The sequence below is a fragment of the Loxodonta africana genome, chromosome 7 (genome assembly GCF_030014295.1).
Source record: "Loxodonta africana isolate mLoxAfr1 chromosome 7, mLoxAfr1.hap2, whole genome shotgun sequence".
Classification (NCBI taxonomy): Eukaryota; Metazoa; Chordata; class Mammalia; order Proboscidea; family Elephantidae; genus Loxodonta; species Loxodonta africana.
Genome location: NC_087348.1, coordinates 1,599,392 through 1,618,331, shown reverse-complemented (window position 1 = coordinate 1,618,331; position 18,940 = coordinate 1,599,392). Strand labels below are relative to the sequence as shown.

The window sequence follows — 18,940 nt, the reverse complement described above, 5'->3', positions numbered from 1 at the left end:
GTGTACACGAGTGTGTGTGAATGTATGTCTCTGTGAGTGTGTGTGCACGTGTGAGTGTAGGAGGGAGGTGGGTTCTTGCCCTCAGAGGCAGCGGTACCATGGTCCCTTCAGGGAAGCCCTGGTTGGCCATGGTTCCTGGGGACCTGGGATGCAACATTTGGCGGAACGGAGCTGGCCCCTGCCTGCACTCCGGCCGTGAGGACAGAGGTCAGCGAGCATGGTCGCTGGAGTCCGCAAGGCTTGCAGAGTTGCCTCTCCAAACACGTCCAATGGAGTGTCGCTTCAGTGTCCCCTCATTTAGTAATCTCACGTTGGCATGCGGTTTCCCCAGGTCCCAGGTTTGTCATAGAAAGGTACCCTCTCTTGCTTTCCCAGCGCTGCCTGTAACTGCAGCCAGATCAAGTGGTCTCCCGGTGAGGGTCTGGGCTGTGGGCAGGCCCCGGGGCTGTGCTTATCCTCAGATGCCCTGCAGGTTCTGGAATGTGTGAGTACCTCTGGGCTCTGGCTGTTTTGGGTCCCTGTCGTGCGGTCCATCTGTGACACGCTTTCTCCCCCACCGGTCATTCCATGCAGTCCATGGGAGGGTTTCTGGGGGCTGGCTGGTGAGCTTGCCAACATCACCCCTTTTCATGTTTGGATGTAAGATTTTGAAAACCTGTGGGAAAGTTGGCAGTGCCACGCTCTGCCAGGTTGTTGGTTCAGATCAGCACCCAGGACTGCCTTCGACAGTGTGTGCACACACAAGTGTGTGTGTGCATGCATGTAAGTGTGCAGGCACTCTGTGCACATGTGTACATGGCGTGTGCACCCTGCTGTGTGTATGTGTGCATGTATGAACGTATATACACGGTGGGAAAGAGCTGAATGCTGGTTTTGTTAGGGATCTGGGAAGGCTTCCTGGAGGAGGGGATGTGTTAGGCAAGTGTGAAAGTGAGATCATTAACAGGTTGCATTGTGAAAGTAAAAACTGCTCTGAGTGATGGCAGCGTGCAGTGGGAGTTCTCGGCCCTGCAGCCTCACACCCTTGGACCATGGTGACGTCGGCTCTGAGGTGTCTGTGTAACTGTCCCCTCCTGCCCTGGCTTTTTCCATTTCAACGCTCTCTTATTTTGTAGAAGACACAAGAGCTGATGAAAGCATGCTTTGTTTGGGGATGCTGACCCAGACAGGGTCACACAGGGAGAGAAACACTGTGTGTGCCCCTGTCTGAAGCTGCTATTTGCTGCTTGAAGCCTGGGCCCAGGTGTGGGCAGTGCTGGGGGGCATGGGCTGGGTTCCTGGGTGCTCCCCACTCCTGGCTTCCGTGTCTTTGAGGTAGGAAGGGGGTGCAAGGTGGCCAGGCCCAGGTAGGACAGCACAGACGCCGACTAGCTGAGTTCTCAGAGTGGCCAAGACCAACAGCAGCAGCGCCTGGAATTTGCTAGAAATCATTTTTCAGGCCCCACCCTGATCTGCTGAATCAGGGGTGTGGGTGTGGTGGGGGCCACACCACCTCCGGGAGCATCCCAACCCGAGCCTCGGCAGGATGGCAGGTGTCTTAGCTATCTAGTGCTGCGGTAACAAATACCACAATTGGATGGCGTCAACAGAAGTTTATTTCCTCACAGCCTGGTAGGCTGGAAGTCCGAATTTAGGATGCCAGCTCCAGGGGAAGGTTTTTTCTGTTGGCTCTGGAGGAAGGTCCTTGTCATCCATCTTCCCCTGGTCTAGGAGCTTCTCAGCGCAGGAGCCCTGGGTCCAAAGGACAAACTCTACTCCAGGCACTGCTTTCTTGGTGGCATGAGGTCCCCCCTGTCTCTCTGCTGTCTTCTCTCTTTTATATCTCCAAAGAGATTGGCTTAAGACACAACCTAATCTTGTACATTGAGTCTTGCCTCATTAGCATAACTGCTTCTAATCCTACCTTATTAACATCTTAGAGGTAGGATTTACAACACATAGGGAAATCACATCGGATGACAAAATGGTGGACCGTCACACAATAGTGGGAATCATGGCCTAGCCAAGTTGACACATATTTTGGGAAGACACAATGTAATCCATGGCAGCGGGTCAGTCTGGGCCGGTGGGGGCAGGGGGGTGGCAGCAGCCCCTCCCCCTCCAGGCTCTCAGTTGATTTTCCAAAACCCTTCTGTGGGCCAGGTGTGGTCCCAGCATTCGTCTCTCGGGCTCTCCTCGTTCCCCATGCTCCACACTGTTGGCATCGTGGGAGCTCAGCCTACTTTAAGAGTGGGGGTCACGGGCACAGAAGCCAGAGAGCGGGCACGGTGGGCTTGCAGAGCGATTGTGCACTGGGCAAGCGGGGGTTTCCGTGCCTGGGGAGGGACAGCTGCCTGGGGCTGTGCAGTGGGGTCCACCGAGTTACTTTCTTGACGACGATGGTGATGGAGTTAAATGCTGTCGCATCAGTGCTTAACATTCAGTTGTGTTTTCTTTGCTTTCAGGGCTTTTTTGGACTCCCAGCACTTGCCCAAGCTCCTCCCTGCCCCTTTTATGGCAGCAGGGGATGGGGGTAGGGAGCGGGCGGGGGGCAGTGCCTGAGCATAGGCAGGGCTGGGGGCGAGCAGGCATGGGGGTACCCAGGTGCAGGCAGAGGCAGGGGCACCAGCCTTGAGGGCCAAGTAGCCAGCCCGCTTGGCCAGGGTGACCGCTGCACAGAGGGGGAGCACTCCTTTAACCAGAGGCTTCCTCCACTCCACAGACCTTATGCCAGGGCTGAGAGTGGCGGGACCTGGGGTGGGTGAGTTTCCCAGCCTTCTGCCTCAGCCTCTTGCCATGCCCTCACGGGGGCAGAGTGGCCCTGGATAGGCTGTGCCAGTCGGTGGGGGCCATGCTGCAGGTGCTTCCCTACATGTGGGGGAGCAGTGGGCAGGGATGGTTCCAGCATCCTAGAGCCAGGTGGGGCCCAGGCCTGTCTGCTCTTCCCGTCTCTCTGCTCTGGGACCTACGAGGGGACAGTCTCAGGGAGCAGAGCTTTGTGAGGGCAGTGGGCCCAGGCTCCTTCCCGCGGCTCCTGTCTTTGTTTCTGGTCGTGGTGTAAACAGCCCCCCTTCTCGGCTCCCCTCACCCCTCCTGACTCTCTCCTGGGCTGTGAGTGACACCTAAAATGGTCTTGTTCCTGTGTGGGTCGGCCTCCCTGGTGTGCCCCAATCCTGCTCACACCTACTCCTCTGCCAGAGACCACGTTGGACAGCAGGCGTGAGGGCCTGGGCTGGGCAGGGTAACTGGCATCTGCCTGGGCTGGAGCAAGGGCTGTGGGTTGTGGGCAGAGGACAGGCGAGTGGGGAACGTGGGCAGAAGTGGCTGTCGTCCACACCAAGCCCACTGAGACACCCCTCCCCCGCAAGAGACGTGTTTGCCTGTGTATGCAGCCCTCGTCATAGGCAACTGGCATGGGGCCCCGTTTTCCACCAAGGTGGAGAGGCTGGAGCCTGGGCTCTGCCCCTAGAAAGGATGCTGTAGGCACTTCCTCTGCAGCAGCCTTGCTGTCTGGGCTCTCCCCTGCCTGTTATGGGGTAGGGGACAGAGGGGCACCTGTTGGCCCCTTTATTGCCAGTTGTGTTAACGGCAGGACAGACCCGGCATGGGGAGGCAGCGGCTGTGTGCTCCTTGGTGTACACAAGCTGTCGTCTTTTGCCCTCTGGACAGGCCCTTTGTGACCAGGAGGCTCTGTCTTTGCCTCAGAGCCTCAGTGCTGGGTGGGGGCAAGGTTCAGAGTGGCTGATGGCCGGAGGCTGGTCAGCCTCCCAGTCATGGCGCGTGCCACCTGCGGTCACGTGAGGGGGCAAGACCAGCAGTGGTGATGTCCAGGGCATCTGTGTGAGGTGTCGTGATGTGGAACGAGTCCCGGCAGGGTTCTCTTACCTTCTGCCACAGCTGTCCGGGTGAGTGCTCACTGTGCCACCAAGAGCTGGGGCAGTGGAAGCCCTGTCCACCAGGCCTCTCCCCAGATGGTGGCAAGGACCCCTCCTAGCGGGCTTGAGTCTACCCTGGGCCTCTGAAGTACCCCGTCTCTGGAGGGTGCCCAGTGCCTGTGTCCCAGGGCCTAGGTTGGGACTCTGTCCTTGCCCCCATCCCCAGGACGCAAAGCCTGCCTGGCCCAGGCACTCCCAGTGGCAACCAACGTCTGAGTGCACGTCCGTCGCCTTTTAAGGCCAAGCTTGCTGGGAGAATCCGCAGGGAAGAATCTCCCTGGCATTCAGGGAACGTTTTTCCTTCCCCTTTCTCTTAAATAAACCATTACCAACTTTTCAAAACAGAGGAAAGAAAGAAACACAAGATCGGGCCCTGCAAAGACCTCTCGCCCACTCGTCCCCTGCCCGGAGTCTGGCTGCCCCCAGCCTGGCGGCGTTCAGGGTCTGGGAGGGAGCAGGCTCCCACAGGCCTGGCCTCACAGCCCTCACGACCTGCCTAGGTGGGTCCTGCAGAGGCGGTGGCACTGGGCCCCCAGCACCTGCTGGACCCTGGGCATCTGCTGCTTTCAGGGTGGGGCTGGGCCTGTGGGGTGGGGCTCCTGCAGCAGGTGAGTTGTGGCGGGAGGGGCAGGGGGGCCTCAGATGTCTGCTCACCTCTCTGTCCCCCTGGGGCCCCTCTTGAGACTGTAGCTGCAAGAGGCCAGAGGCTTTGCTTTGAGGGGAGGAGATTAGGCAGGTATCTCCAGCCTACTGTGGCCAGTGGGGAAACTGAGTCAGGGAGGGTGGTGGTTCCCCAGAGCAGGCATGCAAGGAGGGAATGGGCTGTGAGGACCCGTGACTCAACCACACAGGGAGGAATGGGGCTCAAGGCTGAGGGGCCCCTCTCATTGCATTCAAATCGCCCTCCCTGGGGCAGCAGGAGACCAGGTCTAGGAGTGGAGGGTGCTGAGCAGTGGCCACAGCTGGTACCCTAAGCCCCCTGCCCGGCTGCACTTGCTGTCCAGCAGCCCCGGCAGACGCTGTCCCTAGGCCCCAAGCACGTCTGGCTTCACACCTTCACATACTCCTGGCTTCGCTCCTGGCACTGGGGTGACCTCTTCCAGTGTCAGCAGCCCTAGACCCTGTGGCCCCTGTGTCCGGGCACAGCAGGCCTCAGATTTGGGTCTCAGGACCAAGGAGCATTTGTCTGTGAGGGTTTTAGTAGTTGATATTTAGTGTATTAAAACTAAGACATTTAAAATACAGGATACATGTATCAGCCCATTTGAAATGGTAACACTGTATGTCAACAGTAATAACATGCTTTATGAAAAGTAGCTGTTTTCCCCGAGTCCTGGTGGCACAGTGGTTAAGAACTCAGCTGTTTATCAAAACGTGGTCAGTTGGAATCCGCCAGGCACTCCTTGGAGATCCTATGGGGCAGTTCTGCTCTGTCCTATAGGGTTGCTGTGAGTCAGGATCGGTAACGGGTAGCTGTGGGTAACAGGTAGCTGTTTTCCACGAGGAGAAAGCCACCTAGTGAAAACAGTGGGTAGAAGAGTCAGGGTGGCGTGGTGCGCCTGTGCTCTGGGCTCTTGGGGGCAAGTGCTCCAGCACAGGGCCCATCACAGGCGGGCCTTCTCCCACCCTGGCACCTCACTGCTCAGTGTCACTGTAGAAGCAGCCCTGATTTCCACCGTCCAACGGAGACCAGAACGCCACTGCAGCTGCGTGGGGGTGGATGAGGTCCTAGCAGCCCACCCTGTGCAGATGAGCATACTGTCATCATGGGCTGTGTCAGACCCTGAAGCCTGGTGGCGGTGGTTGTGGCGGGCTAGTGTGTGCGGGCTGGGGGCCTATGAAGCCCTGCCCTCGGGAGGGTGGATAGAGCTGTCAGCCTTCTGACCCATCAGACCAGCAATTGAGGGAGTGATGGGGAGGGTCAAGGTCTGCCTGACACGTACCCTCTCAGCGGGCAGCCCCTTGCTGCCAGCCTTGGCTGACATACCACGTTCCAGCTTAGGCCTTCTAAGTTGGGGGGATACCCCGTCCCTGTGCATCCTTCTGGGTGGTCCTGCCTCTGGACACATGGCCAGAAGTGATGACTGCAGGTCCGGTCCTGTGGGAGACCACAGGCATGGTGTGGGGACAGCCACGTGGTGCATTGCACCTGCAGTGCCCGATGACAGCACCCTCTGGGGTGGCTCGGCAGGCTGGTGTTCCTGTCATGGCATGGGGACAGCTGTGTGGTACATTGTGCCTGCTGTGCCCTGTGACAGTGGCCTCTGGGCTGGTTTGGCAGGCTGGTACTCCTGTCATGGCGTGGGGACAGCCATGTGGTACACTGCGCCTGCTGTGCCCCGTGACAGCAGCCTCTGCGGTGCCTCGGCAGGATGGTACTCCTGTCATGGCGTGGGGACAGCCATGTGGTACACTGCGCCTGCTGTGCCCGATGACAGCACCCTCTGGGGTGGCTCGGCAGGCTGGCACTCCTGTTGGAAGGCCTCAAAGACTGCTCCAGGGCACCCCTGCCCCCACTGGGTCCTGGGAGGGGGCATCCTCCGCCACATCTCCAGGAGATACCTTGTGCATCCAGCGCCTGCCTGTGGGCATTGTCTCAGGGGATGGGTCACTGTGCTGGCTCAGGCCTGTTCCCACCCCTGGAGCCTCCACATCTGTGTGTGTGGGCGGGGGGCTGCAGCAGAGATGGTGTCTCTGCAGAGGCCTCCTGGGTTAGGCTGCGCTCTCTGCTCCGCCCACTGGCTGACCTGGGTCGCGTCTCCGTCTCAGGTGCACGTGGGTGACCTTGCTCTCCCCCCTCCTGGGCAGGAAGTCCAAAACCAAGCCGAATGGGAAGAAGCCGGCGCCAGAGGAGAAGAAGATCTACCTGGAGCCAGAGTACACCAAGTCCAGAATCACCGACTTTGAGTTCAAGGAGCTGGTGATGCTGCCCCGGGAGATCGACCTCAATGAGTGGCTGGCCAGCAACAGTACGTACGGCTGAGGGGCTGAGGCCGGGACTCATGCCTGGGAGGAGGTGGGAGCCAGGCGGCTGCACTTGACAAGGACGCTGAGGACAGCAACGTGGCCTCCCCCTGCAGACACCCACTCCTCCCTCTGGAAGCCCTCCATGCCTCAGAGGCTTCCCTGTGCATGGCTGGGTGCGTGCGTCTCTAAATGACACCGCAGACAGGCCTCCCCCTGCTCCAACTTGGCCCATGTGGTGGCCAGCGTCAGACATTGGGGGGGCCAGTCTCAGCAGTGTGCTCAGTGTCCCTGCAGACACGGGGGACTCTGCAACAGTCCCTGGTGGGCTGGCAGGTGATGCCATTGCTAAGGAGGGGGCACGGGACGGGCACATGGCTGCCAGGTGTCACGCTGGGGGGGTCAGGCATGGTACAGCTTGGATGCTGCCTGCGGGAGGGCCAGCACTTCTCCCCTGCCAACCAGGTAGGAGCGGGATTGTTGCCAAGCACCACCTGCCCACCCCTCCATCCTGGGCCATGTGGAAGGTGGGTGGGCATGTGGCGCAGTTCCACAGGACAGCCAGCCTCGAGAAGGCTGTGGGCGTCGTGGCCCCGGGCCCAGAGTCACTGTTTGCACCCATGATGCCTCAGCGGGTCCCTGCAGGTGCCTCAGGTTGTACGTTCAGGGTCCTTGACTTGAGGGGCCCAGCCCGCATGGTGTGGGGCCTTTCCTAACACTTGCATGAGATAGATACGGTCCTCCTGTAAGTGGTGTACCTGGGGTCCTGCTGAGGGGAGGGATGCTGTCTGCCTGTCCAGGCTGGGGGGAAGCGGCATCTGACCCTATCCTCTCACGGAAAGGGACTCTGTCTGGACAGACAGCCAGCCAGGGCACTGCCTGGGCCTTTGGGGTGGTGATTGGTGGCAGCCTGCCTCCGGGGGCCAGTGGTCTGGTCCTGACAGCGCGGGTTCCCAGGGCCTGAGGGTGGAGACCCTTTCCTGTGCTGCCTCCTCCCAGCTGGGCGGAGCATGGGGCATGGCTAGCCATGGTGAGTGGTCTTCACGCCTGGTCTCCTCTCTTCTGCGGGCTGTGGGGTGCGGACAGCTGTGGCGAGCGGTCCTCACAGATGGCCCCCTCTCCTCTGCGGGGTGTGGGGTGTGGACAGCTGTGGCGGGTGGTCCTCACGCCTGGTCCCCTCTCCTCTGTGGGGCGTGGGGTGTGGACAGCCGTGGCGAGCAGCCCTCACAGCTGACCCCTTTCCTCCAGCCACCACGTTCTTCCATCACATCAACCTGCAGTACAGCACAATCTCGGAGTTTTGCACGGGAGAGACATGCCAGACCATGGCTGCCTGCAACACGTGAGTAGCTGCCCGTGCTGGCCACCCTACGGCCTCGGTGGGTTGGGGCTGGCCCTGCTGTCCAGGGCTGGCCACCCTAGGGCTTCAGTGGGTGGGGGCTGGCCCTGCTGTCCAGGCCCTTGTTGGAGCTCTGCTCTGGGGATGCCCCTAAGGACACACCAGCTGGGTCTCAGGGCAGCCTGGCTGTGGGTGGGAGGCATTTCTGTTTGAGTTCTTTTTCCAGTCTGGCAACGGCCCTTGATGTGAGAGGGAGAAAGACTGGCACGGGGGTGGGAGGGCCAAGACTGCCCGCGTCCTGGGTTTACTGGTTTCACAGGGCTGTGGTCTTGGTGGCCTGGGGGCTGGTCTGCTCTGTGCAGTGGCCCTCTGACCCAAGCGCTTCTTTCCCAGTCATGGCCACACCCTTGTCCCTGGGCCCAGGGTGGCAGTAGGTAGTGGGGTGGGATGAAGGGTGGAGCAGAGTGAGGGGTGGGGTGAGGGGTGGGGTAAGGGGTGGAGTGGGGCAAGGGGCGGAGCATGTTCCAGACCTGCAGAGAGGAGTTCTCAGGTCTCAGGAAGGGAGGGGCTGGTGAGGGGCTTTCCTGGGTCCACCAGGCAGTGAGGGATGCTGGGTGGGGTGCTGTCTCAGGTGCAATGGCACTGTGGCCCCCAGAGGTGTGGCCGCCTCTGTGGGGCGGGTGGAGGCCAGGCTGACAGTCACAGCACTGCCCCCAGGAGGGGTGGGGACATTGCAGCAAGAGGATGCACCTCCAGCACCTCTGGAGTGTAACCCAGTGTACACACATCTGAAAGCCCAGAGCTCAGGTCTGCCGCCTTGGGGGAGGTGAAGGTGCCCTTGTGAGCGTGTGCGTTCAGCCTGGGGCATACTCGAGGGTTTTCTGCAGGTGTTTTCAGACATGCAGGCCATGCTCTGTCCCGGGTAGTGCCTCCTGGACATCGTCATGACCGGTGCTGCGATTCAGGACTGCTGAGGCGTGGTGGGTGGGCTGGGCGGACCCCGCAGGTCCCGGGCTGGGCCTCCATGAAGCTGTGAGCCCACCTTCTACCTGAGCAGGCTGCGCATAGGCTGGAAGTGGGGGCTGCCAGGGGGCGTGTGCCTGGGTAGTGAGTGGCTGCCCTCTCTACGGGCCCCCTGGTGTCCTCGATGACAGCATGTTCCCGCCTCCACAGACAGTACTACTGGTACGATGAGCGGGGCAAGAAGGTCAAGTGCACGGCCCCACAGTACGTGGACTTTGTCATGAGCTCTGTTCAGAAGCTGGTCACGGATGAGGACGTCTTCCCCACCAAGTATGGTATGTCCCCCCAGCAGTGGGCACTGTGCCCTGGGCAGCTAGGCAGCGGAGGAGAGCAGGCCTGACTGGGCTGATGGGCCAGCTGGTTGGCAGTGGGTGCAGGTGGCCAGGGCTCTGAGCCTGGATGTGGGTGGTGGGCGGGCACACCCTGGTGGCCCTGGCCGTGCCTGTCCTGAGTGGCAGAGTGGATTGGACACCCCCCAAAAGGCAGTCTGGCCCCATGGGAACTCCAAGTCAGCCTGGCCTGGGGTATGTGCCCACCCACCCTAACTTGGGGTGGTGGCCTAACAGGCCACCCTTGCACAGAGAGGCCTCAGGCTGGTGAGCAGCCGTGGGTGTGTGCAGACCTGGGCAGGGCATAAGGGGAGGTGAGCCATCATGGGGACAGGACCTGGCCGGAGAGTGCCAGCACGCATCCAGCCTCCTATCCTCTCCGGCCCCAGCCCAGGAGAGCCTGAAGTGTCACCTGAGGGGATCAGGCTCTCTCTACGTGCATGGGACGAGGCTCTAGCTGCCTCAGTGCACCAGCCAGCAGGATGGTGCCCAACTCCTCCCGGTGGTGGGAAGCGGAGGACATAGAGGCTGGGACATGGCGGGCCCTCAAGGTGGCCACCCAGTGAGGGCTGCAGTGGGGAGAGGGGCCAGGACGTGGCCAGCCCTCGGGCTGGCCCTGTGGCAGCCGGGCCCCGAGCAGGCCCTACCGCATGTCACAGAGGCCCCCCCGGCATCACGCGCTCTGGCCCGCAGGCCGGGACTTCCCGCCGTCCTTCGAGGCGCTGGTGAAGAAGGTCTGCAGGTACCTGTTCCACGTGCTGGCACACATCTACTCGTCACACTTCAAGGAGACGCTGGCCCTCGAGCTGCACGGCCACTTGAACACTCTCTACGTCCACTTCATCCTCTTCGTCCGGGAGTTCAACCTGGTCGACTCCAAAGAGACCGCCGTCATGGACGACCTCACGGGTGTCCTGTGCAGCAGTGCCTGTGCCGGTGGGGGCGGCGGCAATGGGGCCAGCGGGGGCGGGGCTGGCGGAGCACAGAACCACGTGAAGGAGAGATGAGCCCGAGGGCGGGATGGACACGCACACGGGGGAGGAAGGAGCGGCGTCGCAGGGCCTCGTGTGCGTCTGCGTGTGCGTGTGCACAGGGCTGGGCACGCCAAGCCGCCCTGGACTCGAGGGTGCCCAGGCGTGCCGGGCGGGATGAGCAGATGCTGCTGGGTGCGTGGTGGAACCTGCTGTCCCTCTTCGGCGCCTGGTGGACGATGGCATCACGTGTGCAGGGACCCACGTGTGAGTGCACGCTCGCTCAGCACGCGTTTCTGGACTGGTGTTGGGGTCCCTCCTGTGGGGTCCCTTCTTTGGTCTTCCGTGCAGCCCCCCTCCCTGGCAGCTCTGCCATTTTTAAAGAAATACAGACACAGGAAACGACCCTCCCCCCTTGAAAGGCTTCCTTTGTAGACTCTGGGTTTGGTTTGGTTTTGGGGGTGGGGCTTATTTTTACAGAGAGATTCCCCCCCTTCCTGCCCCGCCTGGATGGTGGCTGTTGGTGGCCCAGAGTGGGTGGGGCAAGTGGAGGTGGAACAAGGCCCCAAGTGACCCCATAGGGGTCCCAGCTGTCGCTTCTGTCCCCTTTCCTGCTTCCCAGATGCCCAGGGAGGAGTCCTGAGACCAGTGGGGTCAGGAGCTGCCGCTTCCCGGGTGGGCCACGCGGGAGGGCTGAGCAGCCCATAGAGGAGACGCTGCCGCCACTGCTGTCGCGCAGAGCCTCCGCTTCTTAGTTTGTCTGTCGAGTCAAATAAAACACATTCTCTCAGGCAGGAGCCTCAGTATGTGTCTTGGTGTCTTGGGCGGGCCATGCCGAGGGAGGATGGGGCCTCTGAAGGGCTCCCCAGGTTGGGTCCAGCCAAGGACTCCCCTCTGCAGCCGCCATCTGCCCCTAGTCCCACAGGGCTCCTTGAGCACCCACTGGGGCCAGAGTAGGTGCTTCCTTTGCACAGCCATGATGTGCGAGGCCAAGCCGGTGTGGTAGTAGAGTAGGGCAGGCACCATCAGCAGAGAGAGAGCACCCCTTCTTTTTGAGGGGCTGGCAACAGCAGGCAGCTATGGAGGTCATGCCTGGGGTCACGTCACAGGAGGCTTCAGCACTGTGGGCCAGGCTTCCCAGCCCCTCCCTTGGTGCTGCCTCACTGGGGTGCTCTCTCTGGGGGGCTCTATCTGCAGTTGCAGCCAGCCGGCACGGCTGCTCTGCTCCTGGGGCCATGAGACCGCAGTCACCCTCATAGGACTGCTGCTGCTGGTTCCAGTCATGGATTTTGTGATGCCGACTCTCCCCTGTGCAACTGTACCCTGCTCTCTGCCTCTAGTGCCCTCGGCTCATGCCCACCCTTGCCAGGGTCTCCCTGGATCCTGTATCTCCTGCCCTCTCATCCCAGGGCTATGTGCCCTGATGCCTTCGCGGTCTCCTCGAAGCTCCTGAGACACGGCCCTCCCAGATGTGCCCGCAGAGCCTTCCCCGGCTCCTCCCACTTTCCCAGTGGCCCAGTGGAAATGGCAGGCCCTTCTCTCCCACCACCCAGGACCCGACCCTTCCCAGCCTTTCTCAGGGGCCTCTGGCTCCCCATCCCTGGCCTTTCCAGCAGCCTCCAGCACACCCACCTGGAGAGGTCTTGTGGACAAGCCTCTGACCTGCCCACCCTGCCCGACACCCTCGGGGGTGCCCCACACAACCCGGTGTGCCGCCTGGCCCTGCCCACCTCCCAAGGTCTACGCCGTCTCCCATCTCCCTCCCCCACCTCCCTCCTCCAGAGGCTCCACCCCAACTGTAGAGGGGTCAGTGGGGGCTTTATTGGTCCCAGTGCTGGGATCAGTCCTAAGCCCAGTGACTCCATCTCTGGCATAAGAATAGCTTTAGGAGCTGCCCAGGTGACTGGATGTGCACTGCTCCAGAAGGTTCCTCCTGTGTCATCTGGTGATCTCTGACTGGTGCTCAGCACTTGGCATACATATCACTCCCTATCCCCCTACCCCCACCCCAGGAAGGCCCCTGGGCCCTGCACTGCCCTCAGAGCTGGCTGTCGCCTCCTGTCCCCACCTGGGCCGGAGCTCATTGTTCCTGACCTTTGCCTGACAGTGTCCAGGGAAGGGTATGGGTCCAGGCCTGACTACATGCCAGCTGGGGGCCCTCCCAGTGCTTTACTTTCTGTCCATTCCCCAGCATGGGCTCCAGAACTGTCCACAGGGTAAGGCCTTGGGGATGTTTCATGCAACCCCTCCACAGCCCTGCACCACCAGGCGTTCTCGAACGAGGGTGAGCTCCAGGCTAGTGTTGGCATAGTCCCCAAGCCCTTCAGCCAAGAGCTCTGTGGCTGGCTGGGGAGGCTGAGCCTCTTCCAGGCAAGGCCCACTCTGGAGCTGCTTCCGGGTTACCCCCCAATCCCTGTCATCCCCTCCTCTCTGTCATCTGGGTCTTGCCGTGGACCCTGCCTGAGGTGCTGACCCCCTGTGTGTCTTCCCACCTTTCAGGGACACCAACCTTCACGTGAGGAAACTTGACTAAGCGGTCACTGGGGGGCTGGGCATGGATGAAGGTAGGGACCTGCCCTGGCCCGGGGACCTGCCCTGGCCTAGGGACCTGCCCTGGCCTAGGGAGGTGGGGGTTGGGAGGGGGGGAGACTGAAAGAGGAGCGTGCAGGGTGACCTTTCTGGCCAGAACTCAGAGCTCTGGGCTCTGGGGCCTGCAGGGAGTAGACTGGGCACCCAGCCTATGTCCGACATGTGTTTAGGAACGTGTTTGGGCTGCTGAGTGGAGGCCTAGGGTAGGAAGACTGAGGTGGCCGACAGGGAGAGGGCTGAGGGCCTGTGGACTGGCTGGGAGACTCAGGTGGCCGACAGGGAGAGGCTGAGGGCCCTGTGTAGACTTGCTGGCCAGTGGGTGGGGAGTTAAGGTACCAGGACACTGGGAGTTGCAATTCAGTGGTAGATGCTGAATGGCAGTCACTCCACCAATTGGCTGTCCCCTTGCTACAGGACCCACAGAGTTCTGTCCTGGGAGCCCAACTTGAGGGGCCTTGAAGCCTTCCTGCCTCTGCTTCAGTCTCCCAGCCTGTAGATGGAGGTGGCTGTGGTGTTCAGTGGGTTCCACTTACAGTGAGGTGGTAGGCCAGTGTCAAGGGCTCAGCTCAAGGCAAGCAGACCTAGGGATGAGTCCCGGTTCTACTCTTGATGATCTGCTCACCTACTGGACCCCCTCCCCATGCTTGGTTTCAGCCAGTCTCTGTTATCTTGATTGTGTTAGACAAAACGATGTCCCTCCAAAGATGATCACATTCTGATCGCGGGGACCTATGAATTTGTTACCTTACGTGTTGATATAAGGTGCTGTCAAGTCAGTTCCAACTCATAGCGATCCTGTGTACAAAAGAATGAAACATTGCCGGTCATGTGCCAACCTCACAATCATTGCTGTTTGAACCCATTGTTGCAGCCACTTGTCAGTCCATCTCATTGAGGGTCTTCCTCTTTTGATGAGCTTCTACCTTACCAAGCATAATGTCCCTCCTGATAACGTGTCCAAAGAAAGCAAGACAAAGTCTTGCCATCCTCGCTTTTATGGAGTACTCTGGCTGTACTTCTTTCAAAACAGATTTGTTTTCTGGCAGTCCACGGTATATTCATTAATCAGTATTCTTTGTCAACATAGCAAAGGGGAATTAAGGTTGCAGATGGGATTAAGGTGAAAGTTATTAATCAGCTGACCTTGAGAGGGGGAGATTATCCTGGGTTACCCAGGTGGGCCCAGTGTCATCACTAAAAAAAAGGGTCCTTAAAAGTCCAAAAGTGCAGAGGGAAGCAGAAGAGGGAGAACCAGAGAGATGGCATTGTAAGAAAGACTTGGCCAGGTGTTGCTGGCTTTGAAGATGGAGGGGCCATAAGGCAAGGAATGTGGGCAGCCTCTAGGAGCTGGGGAAGGCAGGGGAGCAGATTCTCCCCTAAAGCCCCCAGAAGGAAAACAACCCTGGTGATGGCTTGATTTTAGTCCACCGGGACCTGCTCTGGACTTCTGACCTCCAGAATTGTAAGAACAAATTTATGTTACTTTGAGCCATGAAGTTTGTGGCAACTTGTGACAGTGGCAATAGGAAACTAATACAGATTTTGGTACCAGGAGTGGGGTGCTGTTGTGACAAATACCTAAAAATGTGAATGTTGCTTTGAGATTGGACAATGGGCAGAGCCTGGAAGAATGATGACTGCTAGTTTGGAAACCCTGGTGGTGAAGTGGTTAAGAGCTATGGCTGCTAACCAAAAAGTCAGCAGTTCAGATGCACCAGGCACTCCTTGGAAACCCTATGGGGCAGTTCTTCCCTGTCCCATAGGGTCACTATGAGTTGAAATCAACTCAACGGCAACGAGTTTAATGAGGACTCACAAGGCAGTAAGGAGCATGGTGAAGAAAACCTACAATGCCTTAGAGAATACTTATATTTGTGGTGAACAGACTTTTGGTAGAACTATGGATTAGGCACTGCCAGTGAAGGCTCAGAAGGAAATGAGGAATATGCTGTTGGAAACTGAAGGAAAGGGGATCCTTGTTATATAGAAAGCCTAGCAGAATTATATCCTGCAGTTACGTGGAAAGAAGAACTTGTGAACAATTAACTTGGATATTTAACTGAGGAGATTTCTGAGCAAAGTATTGAAGGTGCAGCCTGTTTTTTTTTTTTTTTTTTTCCTTGCTTATAGTAAAATTCAAGATAAATTGAGGGAAGAACCTTAAAACAAAAAGGAACCAGGACTTGATGGTTTGGGAAATTCTTGGACTATCCAGATGGCAAAAGACACTAAAATTAACAGACTAAGGAAAGTGTGCTCTAGAAAAGCAGCTGAGGGCGTGGATGGGCAGTCCTATGCCAACACCTCAGAAAGATCCCAAAGGAGTATTCAGTCACACAAAAGATGCTTTGAAGAGATTAAGTGTATGACTAATAGACCCTCTCAGTCATTTCAGCAAAAGCTGAAAATAGAGAAGAGATTATCTTGGCAGGATCTGTGGACAAGCCTCTTGTGTAATGGAATGAATTCCCATGACATACGCAGGGGACCCACAAGGTTCTTGAGCATGTTAAACCAGCAGAAACCCTACCAGCTTGGGCTGAAAGGGACAGAGAACAAAATGAAAGGCTGACCCCAAAATTCTATAGGCAGGTGAAACCATTCAGCTGTAAACACGTGCTACTTTTTATGAAAAAGGAAGGATGACTCAGAGGGTGGAGCCATGAGTGTCGAGGTCAGAGCCTTGAACACAGAGGGTTACTTCCAGGCCTTGAAACCTAGTGGAGTATGTCTAGCTGGATTTTGGAATTGCTTGGGACCAGTAACTCCTCTTTTCCTTCCACTTTCCCCCTTTTTGAATGGGAATGTCTGTGACTGTTATCCAACACCTGTCTCACCATTGTATTTTGGAAGCAGATAAGTTGTTTTCTAGTTTCGCAGGTTCACAGATAGAGTGGAATTTTATCCCAGGATGGCTTATACCCAGAGCCTGCCCCATACCTAATTTAGGGTAATGAGATTTGGGAGTTGATGCTGTGACAGGTTGAGACTTTGGAAGACCTTTGGATGGAGTAAGTGTATTTTGCATGTGGGATGGATGTCAATGTTTGAGGGCCAGAGGGGAGACTGTAGTGGGCAGAGTAATGGCCCCCCAAAGATGCCCATGTCCTAATCCCTGAAATCTGTGAATATGTTACCTTACATAGCAAAGGGAATTAACGTTACAGATGGAGTTAAGGTGAAGTTTCCTAATCAGCTGACCTTGAGGAGGGGTTGGCCCACTGTAATTAGAAGAGTCCTTAAGAGTGGAAGAGGGAGAACCAGAGAGATAGCAGCATGAAGACTTGGCCTCCCTGATTTTGCTGGCCTTGAACATGGTGGGGGGTGGGTGGGTGGGGCATGAGGCAAGGAATGCAGGCAGCCTTTAGGATCTGGGAAAGGCAGGGGAGCAGATTCTCCCCTAAAGCCTCCAGAAGGAAAACAGCCCTGCTGATGGCTTAATTTTCACCCAGTGGAACCCATTCTGGACTTCTGACCTCTAGAACTGTAAGATAACAAATTTATCATACTTAAAGCCGTGAAGTTTGTGGCAACTTGTTATGGCAGCCACAGGGAACTAATACAACTGTACAATGGGCCGTGGTGCTCTCACAGGGTTGTTTCAAGGCCATGATGAGATGATTCATGAGAGTACTTCACCCGGTACCCAGGATGGTGCAACGGACATCAGCCCTGGTGAGAGAGACTGATGCACAGACTCCACAGTCCAACTCCAGCAGGCATCACTCACTGCCGTGAAGTTCACAGCTGTTTCTCCCTCATCCCTTCACTGGCCATCCTCTCTGTGGCTCCCTGCTAAACTCCACCCCTTGCTGAATCACAGCGAAGGAGACTTGTGGGAGTGAGGTGGAACCAGGAGAGGGAAGGTGTGAAGAGTAGGGGAAAAGTTAATGCAGTGTGGGGGTGGTGGGTGAGTGCTGGACTTGGTAATCCAACCCCTGGGGGCCTGAAGTAAGGGAGGGAAAGACGAGGAGGCAGCACCGTCAGCAGGGATGGGGCCTTCTCTACTGGCGTGCTCCCTGGTACGAGAGGTGTGCAAGCAAGGTTGCTGCAGCATCCACCCTGGAGTTGGCCTTCCCCCAAGCTCTGCAGCCTCATGACTCCAGGAATTGCCCCATCTTACAGCCTGCAAGTCTGTGGGACCCTCTGCCTCCACCATCAGCTGATGCCATGGACAAGGCCCAGGGCAGGCTCCTGGTAGAGCAGAGCTCAGGCCAGCCTGCTTCTGATCTGTCTCTTCCCTCCAGTGTGTGCCCTGAATCAGCCCTGTATCACCTGCCACCATTCAGAGCCCTTGTGGGAATGTGTGTCAGATCGTCTTCCTCCACCACCCATCCCCATGATTACATCAGGGGGTGCACCAAGGTCAACCTGTCCCCCAGGACCCAGCTCATAGGCCAGTCATTTAGCTACGCAGGACTGAAAATTGGGGCTGAGAGGTTTGTTCTCTTAACTGGGCATCTGGACCCACTACCTTATCCTTTTTTTTAAAGCCTCCATTTTAGTTCCTACTCCATAGGAATGGTGTAAGGACCAATTGGCTCAATACCTGTGAAGTGCTAAGAATAGTATCTGGCACATAGTAAGCCCTTATGTGTGTGTGTTTTTGGTTTCTGTTACTTTATAGCCAAGCAAGAGCTTGGTGTCATAAGTGGGATTGTGAGAAATTGTCCGTCATATGGAAGTTCCTGAGCCAAAGAGGAGTGATGGTGGACAGGCAGGGAGCTGGCAGGTCTACTGGGCAAACCATTTCTGTTTTCTTGTGGGACTATAATCATGAGCCCATTAAAGCTGACATTTTAGACTCCAAATATTTAGAGGGCCAAATAGAGGAAGATGAGGTCTCTGTATGCCATGTGTTCATTCAGTAAAGCAGGTCAAGAGCTCTTTCTCCCCATGGCTATCAGCCTGGGACCCCAAGTACCAGAGAACCATGTGCCTGGCTGGACTGTAGCAGCCAGATTCTACCCTTCGACCTATTTTTAGAAAACTGTGGTGCAACTCTGTGGTCCCTTGTCCCCTGGCCCTCCACAGTACCTCTGGGAATCCACCTCCTGAGGGCAGGGCCACATTCAAGGATGGGCAGAGGAGGAGCCTGGCCTCACCTCAGCAGACCTCCATGTCTTGAACCTGAGCAGCTGCCCTTCTGGTGAAGCCTCCTGCTTGTGAGGAAGCCAGAGGCGTGGGGCACTCGGCTCTCCTTTGGCTCCAGAGCAGAGGCTCTCCACACGGGGACATTTGACAGCCCCTAACACAAGAAATCAGCTCCACTGCCAGTGGAGCTGGGGCAGAAACCCCACCGCAGAGATGGACGGTCAGGTGCAAAGTCTGGCACTGCCACGGGCCGTGGGACCACACTGCCTCAGCGTCTGTGTGTATGAGGACCCTTGTGCTTGTGTGAGAGAGCCCAGCCAAGGGGTCCTGTGTCTGTGCATGACAGCAAGCTGGGCCAAGGGGTGGACTTTGTGGGCACGGAGAGGGTCTTTCTCAGACCCCTCGTGGAAGGTTGCTTCTCACACAATGGGGGGCTGAGGCCCTGTGGCTCTTGGGGCTGAAGCAGAGGATCCAGAGCCCTGAGGGCCATGGGCTTCCTCTGCACGGGGCACGAACAAGGCCATCCTCGCTGTCTTCCAGCTGCCCAGCCAAAACCCTGGCCCCTTGCTTCCAGGGCCAGGCTCAGGTGCCCATCAGCCTCTTCCCAAGAAAGGAGCAGAGAGCAGGTTTGTCCTTCAGGAACAAACCCCTGCCAGGGTGATCCCACGCACATCTCAGGGTGGCGGCAGCTGTGGTGAGGAGGCTCTGTCCTGCCCT

The 18,940-nt window shown here is 57.9% G+C and overlaps 1 protein-coding gene across 3 annotated transcripts in view; it reads left to right on the top strand.

Annotated features, from left to right (window-relative positions):
* Window positions 1-11,332, top strand: part of MOB2 (MOB kinase activator 2) — a 59,610-nt gene extending 48,278 nt beyond the window's left edge. For 2 of the 3 annotated variants that reach the window (XM_010601667.3, XM_064287560.1), the window contains exons 2-5: window positions 6,723-6,883; window positions 8,127-8,220; window positions 9,391-9,515; window positions 10,263-11,332. In XM_010601667.3, the coding sequence (XP_010599969.1) occupies window positions 6,723-6,883; window positions 8,127-8,220; window positions 9,391-9,515; window positions 10,263-10,576 (694 nt within the window). In that variant the 3' untranslated portion in view covers window positions 10,577-11,332. Of the gene's footprint in view, window positions 1-6,683; window positions 6,884-8,126; window positions 8,221-9,390; window positions 9,516-10,262 lie in introns of all 3 variants that reach the window. The other variant, XM_010601666.3, reaches the window with a different exon arrangement.
* The last annotated feature ends 7,608 nt before the right edge of the window (window positions 11,333-18,940 follow it).